General features: G+C 62.0%; 1 protein-coding gene across 2 annotated transcripts; it reads left to right on the top strand.

Annotated features, from left to right (window-relative positions):
• The first annotated feature begins 664 nt into the window (after nt 1-664).
• Nucleotides 665-13,050, top strand: USF2 (upstream transcription factor 2, c-fos interacting). Of its 2 annotated transcripts, XM_075536776.1 has the most exons (10): nt 671-1,203; nt 1,475-1,521; nt 1,644-1,762; nt 1,866-2,066; nt 2,476-2,626; nt 2,754-2,841; nt 3,271-3,329; nt 11,932-12,026; nt 12,159-12,287; nt 12,383-13,050. In XM_075536776.1, the coding sequence occupies exons 1-10, from the start codon at nt 1,142-1,144 to the stop codon at nt 12,470-12,472; spliced, it is 1,041 nt and encodes a 346-aa protein (XP_075392891.1). In that variant the 5' UTR covers nt 671-1,141; the 3' UTR covers nt 12,473-13,050. The 2 variants fall into 2 exon arrangements, with proteins under 2 accessions (XP_075392892.1, XP_075392891.1); XM_075536777.1 differs by lacking the exon at nt 2,754-2,841 and having other exon boundaries at nt 665-1,203.
• The last annotated feature ends 508 nt before the right edge of the window (nt 13,051-13,558 follow it).

Here is a 13,558-nt window from a genome sequence, read left to right on the forward strand (position 1 = left end):
CTTAATGTGTTTTGCTGCGCGGGGTGGGGAGAAGCCGGGCGGGTGGGGTGTGTGTGTGGGGGAGGACAAGCCGCGGCGCGTGGGGGCTGTGTGGTGGCAAACACGGTTAAACATGTTAAACATGCCCAGGTGCCCCCTGCCCGGCCCCTGCCCCTTATCTGAGACCCTGCGCGAGCCGGGAAGTGCCCAGTCGGCCGGCCGTGTCCCTTTCCTCCAGCGCCGAGGACGTGCTCGACGTCGCCGCCGGCTGGCCCTGCGTGCGCGCTCCTGCCCCGCCCAGACGTGCGCATGCGCCCGCGCCTCCGCGCAGAACCGCCGGGAGCGCGCGCGCGCGCCCTCCTCTCCCCTCCAACCTGGTTCACCCCCACCCCCACCCCCGACCTACTTTACTGTCTCCCGGCCCGGGCGGCTGCAGACCCCTCTCCGGACCCCGCGGAGCCCCGGCCCGGCTCGCGATCCGCCCGGGCGGAGCGCGGGGTACAATAGCGGCGCGCGCGCGCCCGCCCGCCGAGGCCCGGGCCCGGGCCCGCGCGCGCCCGCCCGCCCGCCGCCCAGGACAGCGCGCGCGCGCTCCCCGGGGGCTGCCCTCCCCCCGCGCGCGTCGGTCCCGGGCTCGCGCCGCCGCCGCCGCGTGCGCGCAGTTCAAGTAAAGGAGGAAAAAAAAAAGGGGGGGGGGTGATAGAAAGCAGCGCGGCTGCAGCAGAGATCGGCCGCCGGACCGGGCCAGGCCGGGCCGCGGACGCACGGGCGGGCGGTCCCGGGGACGGGCGGTGGCCGCTCCGGGCGGGCCGTGCTGTTGTTTGCTTGGAAAGTCGCGGCGGCGGCCGCTCCGGGAAGGAGGGCGCGGGCGGGGGGCAGCCGTGCGGCGGCGTCCCGGAGCCGAGAGCCGCCTGGAGCCGGCGGTCGGGCGGAGGCAGCGGCGGCTGCAGGAGCGGCGGCGGCGGCGGCATCTCCTCCTCACATGACCCCACTGTTTGTCCCCGTGATCAGCGCGAGCGGCTCCCGTGTCTCCTCCGTCCCCTCCTGCCGCGCGGCGTGAGCGCCGGGCTAGGGGCCCCCCCTGCCCCCCGCCCCTTCCCCTCCCTCCCCTCCCCTCCCCTCCCCCCCCGGGCCCCTGGCCCTCCCCGCCCCCACCCCCCCCATGGACATGCTGGACCCGGGTCTGGATCCCGCTGCCTCGGCCACCCCCGCGAACGCCGCCAGGTAAGGGCGCCAGGCCGGCCCGCGCCCAGCGCGCCGGGGCCCCGGCCCTTTGGCCTGGCGGCCGGGCGGCCATGATCCCGAGCGGCCGCTGGGCCCAGCTCAAAATGGAGGCTGCGAGGGAGGGGTGCCCGGGGCCTCCTCCTGGTGGACCCCGGCCCCCGGGGGCGCCCCTGGCTCCAGATGGAGCCGCGAGGCCCCGAGGCCTGCACCTGAGCTGAGGGCCGGGGGCGTGGACGGCGCTGACCCCCGCTCTCCTCCGCCCCCTCTGCAGCCACGACAAGGGACCCGAAGCAGAGGAAGGCGTCGAGCTGCAGGAAGGTGAGTGGGCGCGGGGCCCGCCGGAGCTGCGGCTCGCGCCCCAGGAAAGGGGCTGGGGCGCCTCGGCTCGGCCGCTGACCGCACCCCCCACCCCCCCTCCGGCCCTCTCGGACCGACTGCAGGCGGGGACGGCCCCGGGGCCGAGGAGCAGACGGCGGTGGCCATCGCCAGTGTCCAGCAGGCGGCGTTCGGCGACCACAACATCCAGTACCAGTTCCGCACAGAGAATAATGGAGGACAGGTGAGCGGCGCGCCGTGGGTGATTGGAGGGCTGGGAGGGGGCCCCCCAGCCTGGCCCCTGCCCGAGCCCAGCGCCGGCTTCCATGCTCTGCCGCCCCCTGCAGGTGACATACCGCGTCGTCCAGGTGACTGATGGTCAGCTGGATGGCCAGGGCGATGCGGCGGGCGCCGTCAGCGTGGTGTCCACTGCTGCCTTCGCGGGGGGCCAGCAGGCTGTGACCCAGGTGGGGGTGGATGGCACCGCTCAGCGCCCAGGCCCCGCCGCCGCCTCTGTGCCCCCGGGCCCCGCAGCACCCTTTCCTCTGGTAGGTGCCCAGCAACTCCAGGGGGGATAGAGGGACACCCGCTTTGGGAGCCCCAGGGGGCGGAGCAAGTGGGACACTGGGCCTTCCTTCGGGCTTCCTCTCAGGCCATCTGGGCTACCGGTCTGGTTCTGCAAGGTGCATTCTTAGGCAAGCTGTCTGCACCAGGCCTCAGTTTTCCTTTCAAACGGGGCCTGATGGTAACAGGACACTAAGGTTAAAAATATATATATGGCTAAACAAGTACTTGCCAAATGACTGCCAAACTCCCAGACTCTCTGGACACATGGACACACTGGCGTCACCCAGAGATGTTTCTCGTCCACACAAAACACACCATGAACCTCAAGCATGCCAAGGGGGTGGAACTGTGGGGGAGAGATGGTTACGGTGGCCTCTGTCCCGTCCGCAGGCTGTCATCCAAAATCCCTTCAGCAATGGTGGCAGCCCGGCCGCTGAGGCCGTCAGTGGGGAGGCCCGCTTTGCCTATTTCCCAGCCTCCAGTGTGGGCGACACTACGGCTGTGTCGGTCCAGACCACAGACCAGAGCTTGCAGGCCGGAGGTAAGGGGAGAAAGGGGGCCAGGGCAGAGGGCAGGGGCACCTACAATCCTACTAGGGAAGACATTCCCCACCCCCGGTGCCAGTTCTGTCCTTAACGGTGGCATGAAACACCCCCTCTTTGCTGCAGGCCAGTTCTATGTCATGATGACCCCTCAGGATGTGCTCCAGACAGGAACACAGAGGACTATTGCCCCCCGGACCCATCCCTACTCCCCGTATGTACAGCAGCCTTGGTCCCGGGGCAGGGGACAGTGGGAGGGCCGAGGCTAGGGTGAACACTTTATGCATTTGGCGTTTTGCTTCAACTTCAGTTTTGTGAGTACGGAGTGCACCCTTGTGTAGCTCTTTCTCAATGTGGGCTTGTCGCACGAAGATTTTCAAGTCGCATTGGTGGGGCTGTGGTTTAACGCTACCCTCCAGGTTAGCAGTTCAAGCCCCCCCCCCCTCCCGCCACTCTGAAAGAGACCAATGAGGCTGTCTGTGGATGTGAAGACTTGCCGTCTCAGAAGCCCTACATGGGGGCGCCATGCGTTGGAACTAGCTGGATAGCAGTGGGTTTGGGGCTTAGTGCTTCATAAGTAGGAAAGGGAGACCTGGTAACTGGTGCCCCCCACCCCAACCCCCCTGGCACCTTTTCCTTCTAGGAAAATCGATGGAACCAGAACCCCCCGGGATGAGAGGAGGAGAGCTCAGCACAATGAAGGTAAGGACCAGGTGGGGCTTCTCTGGCAGCTCAGGCCACCACCCTCGCAGGTACAGTTGGTCCTGGCATTTGGAGCCACAGATGGCTGTTCTAGCCCGCCACTGGGCATCCAGGTGCTGGTGGGGATAGCCCTGGTGGTGTAGTGGTTACATGTTGGGCTGCCAACCACACAGTCAGCTGTTCAAAACCACCAGCTGCCCCGAGGGAGAAAGGAGGCTTTTGAGCCCCATAATGAGTGAGTCTACCCTGTCCTGAAGGGCTGCTGGGAGTCGGCATGGGTGACAGTGACTTTGGTGTTTGGCCTTTTGGGAAAGACGCCGGGGAGTGAGCAGGGAGGATGTTGGGCCTGGTGTCTGGAGCTATTGGGGTGTGGGGAGGGCATGGACGGGCCCCGTGTTTTAACGTGTTTGGCTGCGAGTGTGAATGTGTAGCCAGGACCCCCGTTAGGAGGTTGTATACTTACATACGGATTGCCTGCCTTTCTTCCACATGAAAAATGGGGTGATCTGGCTCCCCTAGATCCATGGATCCACATAGCCAGTGCAGGAACAGAGGGCAACTCCTGGAAGTCATTCACCCTACGGGGTCCCCACTGTCTGAGGGGAGGGGACAGTCCTTCGGGGAAGCTCACATTCTCCACCCCCACGGCTACATTGGTGGGACAGGGAGCACCCCTGAGGAAGAGCACCTCTCCTTCCCATGAGCACCACACCCCGAGTTCATTCCCGCCATCACACTCTGTCCTCCCCCCACAACAGCCTTGGCAGGCCAGTGCCAGAGCTACCCTAACACCCCACTAGTGTCATCGACTGACTGAGTGTGGGCCGTGCGGCCTGTGCCGGCTCTGGGGCCTGATCTGCAGTGGCTAGGGGGCCCAGAAAAGGGTGGGCTGGGGTCTGACTGCTGAGGAAGCCAAGCCACGTGGCTGGCAGGCATGGGGGCACCCGTGTGCAGTGTATTGAGAGGACAGCTCTGGAGGTACCCCCGGAAGCCTGCAGCGCCAGGGCAAGGCCCTGGGAGTTCGGGTGAGGTGGGGCGGGCCGGGGCACTGGGCTCCAGGTGCCTTCCCAAGTTCACCCACGGCAGCTCCCAGAGTGAGGAATCAGGCCGTGGTGTGCCAGGCTTCATTCAGGTGTGCCCCCGTGCCGGGAGCTGGTTTGCGGGGACGGCGAGTGTGAGCTTGGTTTGGGGTAGCGTGAGTTTGAGGGGTCTTCGGTGAACCCCGCTCAGCAGTCCTGGTTCTGCTTGCTGGCTGTGTGACCTTAGGTTGGACCTTAACTCTGCACCTGCTTTGTTCTTTGTACAATGGCATTGGCCCAGCTGCCCTGGAGGCTCATGGTGAGACCCCCACCCCCACCTCTCTAGGTGCGGACTCCCCCTGCAGTCCTGTATCGTCCTCCCCCTACAGAAACCCCCTCTAGCAGCGTTGCTCTCACTCTCCTGGTAGGTCCTGCCCCCTCTCCTCACCTGCGGGTTATTTGAGTGGCCATCTGCCCCTTCCCCGGTGTCCTCAGGCAGGCTGGCTCATATCTCTACCAAATGGCTCTGTTTAAGGTCACAGATAAGGACGCCTTCATTGCCAAATCCACGGACTTCCTTTCCTGGTTCATCTCCAAGCATCTGGTCCTGCTTCTATGTGTGTCACCCCATCCCCCCCCCCTTTTAGGAATATCGCTTCTTTGTGTTCTCCCCTCTGGTTCTGCACACCTGGCATCGCCCTGGCTATTCCCAGGTGTTCCAGATTTTCCCTGGAAAGCTCGCTCTGGCTCCTGAAGCAGGGGGATCACCCGCCCTTCCTGCCTCTGAGAGGCCAGCAGTTGCCATGAACCCTGCTCACATTCGCTCACAGCAATCCTGTCACCATCTCCCGCTGTCTTCTCTAACCCACGCCCCTCGGGAGAAGGCCCGGTAGCGCGAGTTGCGGAGACGGTGGCTGGAAGACCACCAGCTTTCCCAGTGCCAAACTTGCTGCCCTCCTCCCTGCAGGTTCCCGACAGCCTCTCCTACCTAGCACACACCCAGCCAGGACAGAGGCCCGGGGCCATCTTGAGGATCCGCTGTGGCCAGAGCAACCAGAAATCTAGGTCTATTGAAATCTGATCTGTTGGTGCTGTTGATGTTACTAAGTCATTGTTTTCATCTGTGAGTCAGAATCGATTCGAGGGCAATGAGGTTTGGTTGGGGAAGTGGAGTGTCCAGTCAAGTGTGGCATCGGACTGCTAGTGGTGAGGTCAGCAGTTTGAAACCACCAGTCGCTCTGCGGGACAAAAGTGGGGCTTTCTACTGCCGTCAAGATTTACAGCCTCGGACGGCCGAACTGGTGGAAGGGGATGGCGGTGCCTGTCCGAGGCTGGGCATGGCACGCCGTTGGCTCTGTGAGGGCAGAGAGGCCTGACATGGGTGCCAGCAACTCCAAAGCCCAGGGCCCGGGGCCCGGGGCCCTTCCCCTTGTTGGGGGACAGCGGCCCAGAGGCACCTGCTGCAGCAGGTACTGAAGCTCCGGTGGGGCCGGGCTGTGCCTCCCCTCGTCTTCACGCACCGCGGCTCCATGTTCTATGATGAAGACGGGATCTGCCTCATGAGGAGACCCTCGTCACCAAGAATGGGCACAAACGGGCCAAGCTGAGGCGGGTGCAAAAGAACCTGACTGCTCAGGGCCTCGTGAAGCTGGATTTCCCTATGATCCTCTGTGAAGTGTGAGTCTTCAGCAGGAAACTCCCTGGCTCAAGGTGTGGCTTCCCGGAAGAACCACCACCCGGAATAAACTCCGCTGGCCTGGAGCCTTCCGCTGGGAGGGGGCGATTGAGCCTGCCGTGTTGGCTGGGTGTTGGTCTGTGTCTGAACAAGAAGACAGAACCAACATGGCTCGGGAATGCCTGGGTCCTGCGCCCTTGCCTGGCCTGCTTGCTTCCAAGCTTGCCCGGGCCCCAGCCCTGGGAGAGGCTACAGCACTTTATAAGCAAGGTCTCTGCCTTCTCCCAGTCCCTGGGCTGTGGGGGCTGTACACAAGTGGGGCGCCCTTTTCCTTCACCTCCCTGGTTCCCTAGTTGAAGCGAATCAGCCATTTGCTACCTGAAATCCTCCTGTGTTGGGCAGGCTGGGGTGACACCAGCCGAATGCTTCCTGCCCAGCTGTCCCCACTCACTCCCAGCAGGATGGAGAGTTTGCTGGCAGTTGGCAGTTGAGGGGACTGGTGTGAGCATCTTCTCCTGCCACCCCTGGCTGGGCTGACCGCTACCCACTACAATAGGTGTTGCACCGGCCACCCAGTTGAGGATGCAGGCCAGGTACAGGAAGGGGAAGGGCAGGGGGTGCCTGGACCTACAGAGAATCGCCCCACTCCCACCTCTAACCCCCCCTGCCTTCGCACCCCCACCCCCTCACCGGCCCTCAGTCCACCACCCTGAGATGTGAGACAGCACCCCAAGGCCAATGCCAATGGCTTTCAGGAACCCATCCATGCCCCCGCCCCCTCGCCCCCCACCTTAGCGCCCTCAGGATCGGTCAAGGGAAAGTGCTGGAGCCCCCCGCCTTTGGTGCCCCAGGAGAGACAGAACAAAGACGGCGTAAATGTGAAGATTTGTCACCAGTCTAGTCCATGATGCTGTGGGAGCCGAGTCTGATCTCTGGAGAGACGGCTTTTGAAAATCCCTTACTGTGCAAGCTGGGGGCTTCTAGAGGCAGGGGGAGCGGCCCCAGTGGGCAGGCCCCAGGCAGGGACGCCTGCTGTGTTCTTTGTTACAGCTTCAGGAACCCACAGGGGTAGTTCTACTCCGTCCTACGTGGTCGCTCCGAGTGTCAGACTAGACTGGATGGCAGTGAGTAGGGGTTGGGGTTGGGTTTGGTAGCTGCGAATTTCTCTCAAACACTAACCGACCTCCTCTTTAACGTGTCGGCTCTCTGTGGACATCCCAGGGACACTGTTTCCCAGCCTTCCGCCGAGGGTGGTGTAGTCGTGGGTTGCTCAGTGGTGGTTTTCCTGCATAGCTTTGCGTTCAGGTTTGACGTGAACTGTTAGACGGTTGGAGAACGTATTCTGCTGGGACCGCCAGCCCTTCGACTTTGGCCATACTTAATGTATCGCCATGGAGCCCCGTAGCCCTCGGTGAAGCCATTTCAACCTGCCAGCTGCTCTGGGGGAGAAAGACCTGGCCCCTCTGCTTCTGTCATGATGAGAGCCTGCCACGGGGGCCAGATGGATCGAACCTACCCGGGGGCACCAGAACAGCCCTGTGGTCTCGGTTGATGAAGGTGCCCACACGCATGCGCTCGAAGGCGTGTGCATTCAGCCGTTTGTCAGAATGTTCCGGAAGCTTCGCTCCGGTCAGGTTGGCTGACGGGTGTTCAGGTTTCTGTACAGCTGTTCCCTGCTATACAGCAGGCTTCTGTTCTGCTAAGTTGCCTGTGATGTCGATCCAATGCCTCTCTTGTTTTTTTTCCAATCCCCTCTTTATGTTTCCATTGTTACAGCCTCTAATTGTCCATCTCGATCCATTCTGTTTCTACCTGTGTGCAAACAGATCTATTCTCCAGGGCAGGATTAGGAAAAACGGGCTTCCGTTACAGAGTAACCACTTCACTCGTGGGAGGTCCAGGCGAGTCTGTACCCGGAGGAGGTGGAGTTGGGGTGGGGTAGCCTTTCCAGTCAGGAAAGAAGCCGGGCTGCTGAAAGGTTACTTGGGGATGGTTTTCTGCTCTTGGACACCCCCAGGGGCGGTGCTTCCCTGTCCAGTGGGGGGGGTGGGGGCTGCCAAGCACCACGGTCCACTCAATGACAGTGGTTTGTTTTTCTAGTGAGGAGATTCAGTGAGAGCTTAGCAGCCTTTTTATTTCTCCATATATTTTGTGATACAACATCCTGCTGCTTTCCAAACCTATTGACTTTAGCCCCCCAAGAGCCAACTAACTGGACTGTCATGCGCGGGCCCATTGCCCGTCAGATAGCATCGCAAGGAGAGCCTGCGCGTCTCCGGGTGCTTGATGCCCTGGTCTTGTCACTGCTGAGACATCCGTGTTGTAGTGGCTACCTTGGGTTTAGGTGTGTACGCATGGGACCGGGTCACTGGGAGTCGTGCAGTTTTTGGGTCAGTCTGGGTGTAGGGCAGCACCGCTCTGGCACCAGTGGGGCCTTCCTTAGTGTTCTGCTCAGCTCCATCTTCAATGTACTGTCATGGCCGTCCCAAGCCACAGGCCGGGCCACAGTGCCACCTGCCTAGGCCCCCCACGAGCGTGAGGTCCAGAGCACGGCATCCCAGGCCTTGACGGCTGTTTGGGTACCCCCCCCCCCCATCCACCATCCCTTTTGTTGGGAGCTAATACAGAGATCATAGTGTTCCCTAGTTCCACAGCTGGTTTGTAACCACTCAGTCCCCTCTTACCCCGTGTCACCCCAATGAATTTCCTGTCACCGTGTCTGGGATCTTGGCACCTGTCTGTCAGGAACCAACCCAAATGTTTCCTCTCCTGGGTTTCTGGCAGAAGCTCCATCCTGTCGCCTCTCCATGGCATCTTGCCCACCCCCACCCCCAGCATCCCCCAGTCACTGCACCCCTGGTGTTAACTCGCGCCCCAGGAGTGAGTGTCCTCCGCGCTCTCGCATTGCACAGCCGTGCGTGAGGGCCCGAGGGACAGATTGGGGTGGATCCCCCTGGGATTCAGCCCAGGAGGTATGCTTGCACCCAGTAGGGCAGGCTGAGGGTTTCCAAGGAGCAAGTGGGGCTGGAGGAGATGCTCCTCCCCCTCCCTTCCCGCTATGGCTTGGGATGGACATTGAATTGGCTCTGCACGTGGGTGCCCCTGCTTGCTAGACCGAGGAAGATGGGGAGGGAGGAATGGAGTCCCGCCGTTGGAAGCTGGGCTGCTAAGGGAGATGGTGAGGCACCGTGCCCCCCCCCCCCCCCCGGGGGGACTGGGCGCTACCGGGTCTGGCCCGAGAGTTCCCCGAGAATGGGAACCTGGCACCCCTGACAGTGCTGCTCAGGGTGACGGAGCTCTCTCTGTGCTCAGGGTGGGCTGGGCGAAGAGACGAGGGTAGAGGAGAAGGGACAGGGAGGAAGGTGGTGGTGACACCGGGGCCAAAGCAAGGTGACCCCTGGAGGTGGGAAGGGGCTGGCCCACAGGAAGTGGCTGAAACCACCTCCCCAGGAAAGCGCAAACCAAACTCCTAAATGGACTCCCGGTGACCCGTCCTCCGAGGAAAGATGCTGGGCTTTGCTGGGTAGAGGGCCACACGTCCCCTCTGAGGACCGGCGGGGTTGGGGGAGTGGGGGGTATACTGGCCTCTGAAGGTATGAAACCCACTCCAATCTCACTCTCATGCCCAATCCTAGAAAAGCCCCCCTACCCCGTTCCCGAAATTCCACCTAGACAGAGACCCAGGCCCTCCTCGCCTGCCTAGTGGGGCCCTTGGGGGCTTCTCCCTGGACAGAGGTGTGGAATGGGGTGACTTCTGGCCAGGGTCCTATGTGCCTGGAAGGTAGGGAAGGGCGGAGAGGGCTCTGCTCCCAGAGGCCTTGCTGTTTCGGACACGGGGCAGCTGCACGGAGCTCAACTGCTGGGAGTTTGGGCAAGATTTTCCCTGAAGTAAAATCACAAATCTGGAGAGTATCTTTGGCTTGTCGTCCCTTGTCTCCAGGATGGGGTTGGCATCAGCCCTGCTGGGGCCAGAGCCCCAAGAGCTGCGAGTGCCGGTCCGGTGAAAGCAGGGGGAGGGGGGCGCTGCGTGGTGGGGGGGATCTGATGTAGGAGTAAGTCCTGCCGTTCGAAACCCACCAGCAGCTCTGAGGGGGAAAGACAAGGCTTTCTACTCCCGTGACAAGTTACAGTCTTCAAAACCCACAGGGACAGCTCTCCCCCGTCCCGTAGCGTCACTTCGAGGTGGAAGCGACTTGATGGCAAGCAAGTCTGGTTTGATTGCAAGATCAGATCACAGGGGAGGAGCCCACGGGGCTTGGCGGGTTCGGGTCGGGCCGCTTGCTGCAAGGTCAGCAGATGGAAAGCACCGGCCACTCCAAGGGGCTTTCTACTTGCGTGCGTTCCCGGGCTTGGAAACCAGGGGCCGTCCTGCCCCGTCCTAGAGGGTCACTGTGAGTTGGCGTCAGCCCGATGGCAGTGAGTTTGGTTTGTTTTGGTCAAGCTGTGGTGTCAGAACGGAGTTAAAAAGCCACGATCCTCGTGCCAAGCTCTTTGAGGAGACCAAGGTCACTGGCCAGGCAGGGTCAGGGCAGTGAGCTCCAAAGCGAAGGGGCTCCTTGCCTGTGGCCCTCCAGTGGCAGCTGACCTCTCCGCACTGCTGGGGCAGGGATGAGAATGGTGAGCAGCACAAAGCCGGGTCCTGTGAGGGGAGGCTCAGCCTTGGCTCCGCTCACCAGCATGTTCCCAGTTTGTGACACCACCCATTGTCCCCCACAGCGCTCTGCTTCTCTGCGAGACTTGCTGGGCTGTCTCGGTGGCTACACAGGCCTCACAGGACCACACTCAGACCGACCTGGTTTATTAGGGAAGTAACGGGACAACCCAGAAGGCAGGATACACGTTCCAACCAAGACAGCTCTCTGATGCTTCTCCGCCCTGCCCACACTGCCAGCCCCCCCTGGGCAGCTGCTGCAGGTCTTTAGCTCCTTTGGCATGGGCCCAGAGGCATCCTACCATGCTGTGCCAGCCGGCCTCCTGCCCAAAGGCGCTCGGCTTTCCTGCTCTGTGAGTTACAGGCTGCCGTGGCCAGGTCTCGACTCTAGAAGTTCTCTGGACAGCGCGGGGCTTCATCCGAGACCAGGGAGAGCATGGCTTTTACGAACTAACCAGAGCTCACTCACGTGTGGGGCTCGGCCCGAGGAGGGGATCCAAAGCAGTGCAGGGGCTACCATGCCTGAGCAGACGGGGTCTCCTACCACAACGGATGTGCTCTGTGCAGCAGGGACCTGGGGTCCAGAAGACATGCTCTGCTCCGGGCTCTTGATGGGAACGAGGTCCCTCTTCAAAGTCAGCCCTCAGAAATCGAGCACGATGGCAGCACTGACCAGTCCCCTCAGTAGACAAACAGTCACCTAGTGTACGGAGCAACCTGCCAGCCCCTACATGGGTTTATGCACCTCATTTGCGTAGCAAATAGACCAGGCAAGACGGGAGCAGTGCGTGCCGTAGACCAAGCATGGCTGTGGCCTGGCCAGTGATTTGGGGGCACAATAAGCACAAGTCCAGAAAGGCCACTGAACCCCGTTGTACTGTCCCTCTCCCAGTCTAGCCAGAATTCCTTTTTATTTTTCCAAAGAAGCTAAAGATGTCAACTATGGAAAAGTTATCAATTTTAAAAATTCTGTCTCCAATGTATTTCATTAAAAAAAAACAACACCAAAAACCTAGCGGCCAATAAGCCAAACATGCAGCCCCTCACTCTAACTGACCCCTGAAAGGTGTGCTGTGCGCGTCAGTCGTCTCCTCCTCCTCCTCGGACAGGAATGGGAAGTGGGTCTGGAGCCCGAGCTGCCCGTTCCCCCTCTTCTTGCCCCCCTGGGGGTCACTCCGGGGCGCGGCCCGCGGGCCTCCTTGTCCTGAGACGCGGCCCCTTCCGAGCCCACGGTCACTGTTGATGTCATCCACGCAGTGGAACGGCGGCGGAGGGACAAGATCAACAACTGGATCGTCCAGCTTTCGAAAATCATTCCAGATTGTAACGCAGACAACAGCAAGACGGGAGCGGTGAGTGCACGCGCAGGCGCAGGCGCACGCATCGCCCCGGCCCCGCCCCGCCCGTGGGGGTGGGGGGTGGGGGTGGCTCCGTGGGCAGAGGTGTGTCTGTCTGGGGGCGCTGAGGGACCGCTCCTGACCCAGAGCAAAGGCGGCATCCTGTCGAAGGCCTGCGACTACATCCGCGAGCTCCGCCAGACCAACCAGCGCATGCAGGAGACCTTCAAGGAAGCGGAGAGGCTGCAGATGGACAATGAGCTCTTGAGGCAACAGGTGGGTGCCGGCACCTGGGCGCGGGGTGGGGTGGGGGGGCGCCCCGGAGCCCCCATGCGCCGGGAGCCTCACCCCTGCCTGCGTGTGCCCGCCAGATCGAGGAACTGAAGAACGAGAACGCGCTGCTTCGCGCCCAGCTGCAGCAACACGGCCTCGAGACGGTGGGCGACGGTGCCCGGCAGTGACAGCCCGGGCCCTGCCGCCCCTTCCCCCCAGCCCTTAGCACAGAGAGGGACGGATGCCCCTCCCCCAGCTGCGTTTTTTTATAGTAGATTTTTAACAAAACCGGGGAGACATAATGCATTTCTGTGGATACGGCCCCCCATCACCCACCTGAACTTGGAAACGACATTGCCCCTCACCTGTCTGTCCCCCTCTCCCTCGCCCTACCCCCCACCCCCTTGCCAAGCCCTGGCCCATCTAGCCCTGCCTGGAGGCAAGAGGGAGGGAGGGAGACATGGGCCCTACCAGACCCTGAAGCCTCCTGGGTCTCTACAGGTGCTGAGACGGGGCTCAGGGGAAGGAGGACAGGAGCTTCAGGGGGGTAAGGGGTCCTGCCCAGGGCCTGGACCTAGCAGGGAGGCCACGTCCCAACCTTACCTCTTGTTTCTGGAACCCTGCTCCCCTTTGGGTGTGTGTGTGTGCGTGTGCGTGTGTGTGTGTGCGCGCGTGCGTTTTAATTTTCTTTATGAAAAAAAAAAAGGACAAAAAAAATAGAGAGGTATTTAACTGCAATAAACTGGCCCGAGCGGCCCCCGCCTTGTCTGTCTGTGTGTCTGGGTCTACTGCACTCCTGGAGAGCCTGCTGCCTGCCCCACCGGGTGCCCCGCCATGGGTAGAGGCAGGAGTGAAGGGATGCTTGGCCTCTGGGGCCCCAGGGGTGCATGTGTGGGGACCTGGGGTCAAGGACGAGCCTCTTGGTGCTGGGGTCTTCCCCGGCAGCAGTTCATATCACCAGGACTGGCTCCTGCCTGTCCCTTCTAGGTTGAAGCCCTCCCCCCTGAGCCAACCAATGGTGGGGCCTGGCCTTGAGCCCCTCACCCCCTGGGGAGGGCCGGGGCCAGGACGCCAGGCTTGGCCCGTCAGCCTGTCGCCAGGAGCTGAGGCTCTGGCGCCGGTGAGTGACCCCTGGCCCTGAAGGATGATGAAACCCAGTCTGAGCCTAGGAACAGGGCGCCTGCACCGCTGAGGTGATACCACCATGCCCTACTCGTGGGCCCAGGGCCATTCCCGGGGTGGACCTCACCCCGTCCCCTCCCCAAGTCGAGGCC

This window comes from Tenrec ecaudatus, chromosome 18 (assembly GCF_050624435.1).
Source record: "Tenrec ecaudatus isolate mTenEca1 chromosome 18, mTenEca1.hap1, whole genome shotgun sequence".
In the NCBI taxonomy this organism is placed as follows: Eukaryota; Metazoa; Chordata; class Mammalia; order Afrosoricida; family Tenrecidae; genus Tenrec; species Tenrec ecaudatus.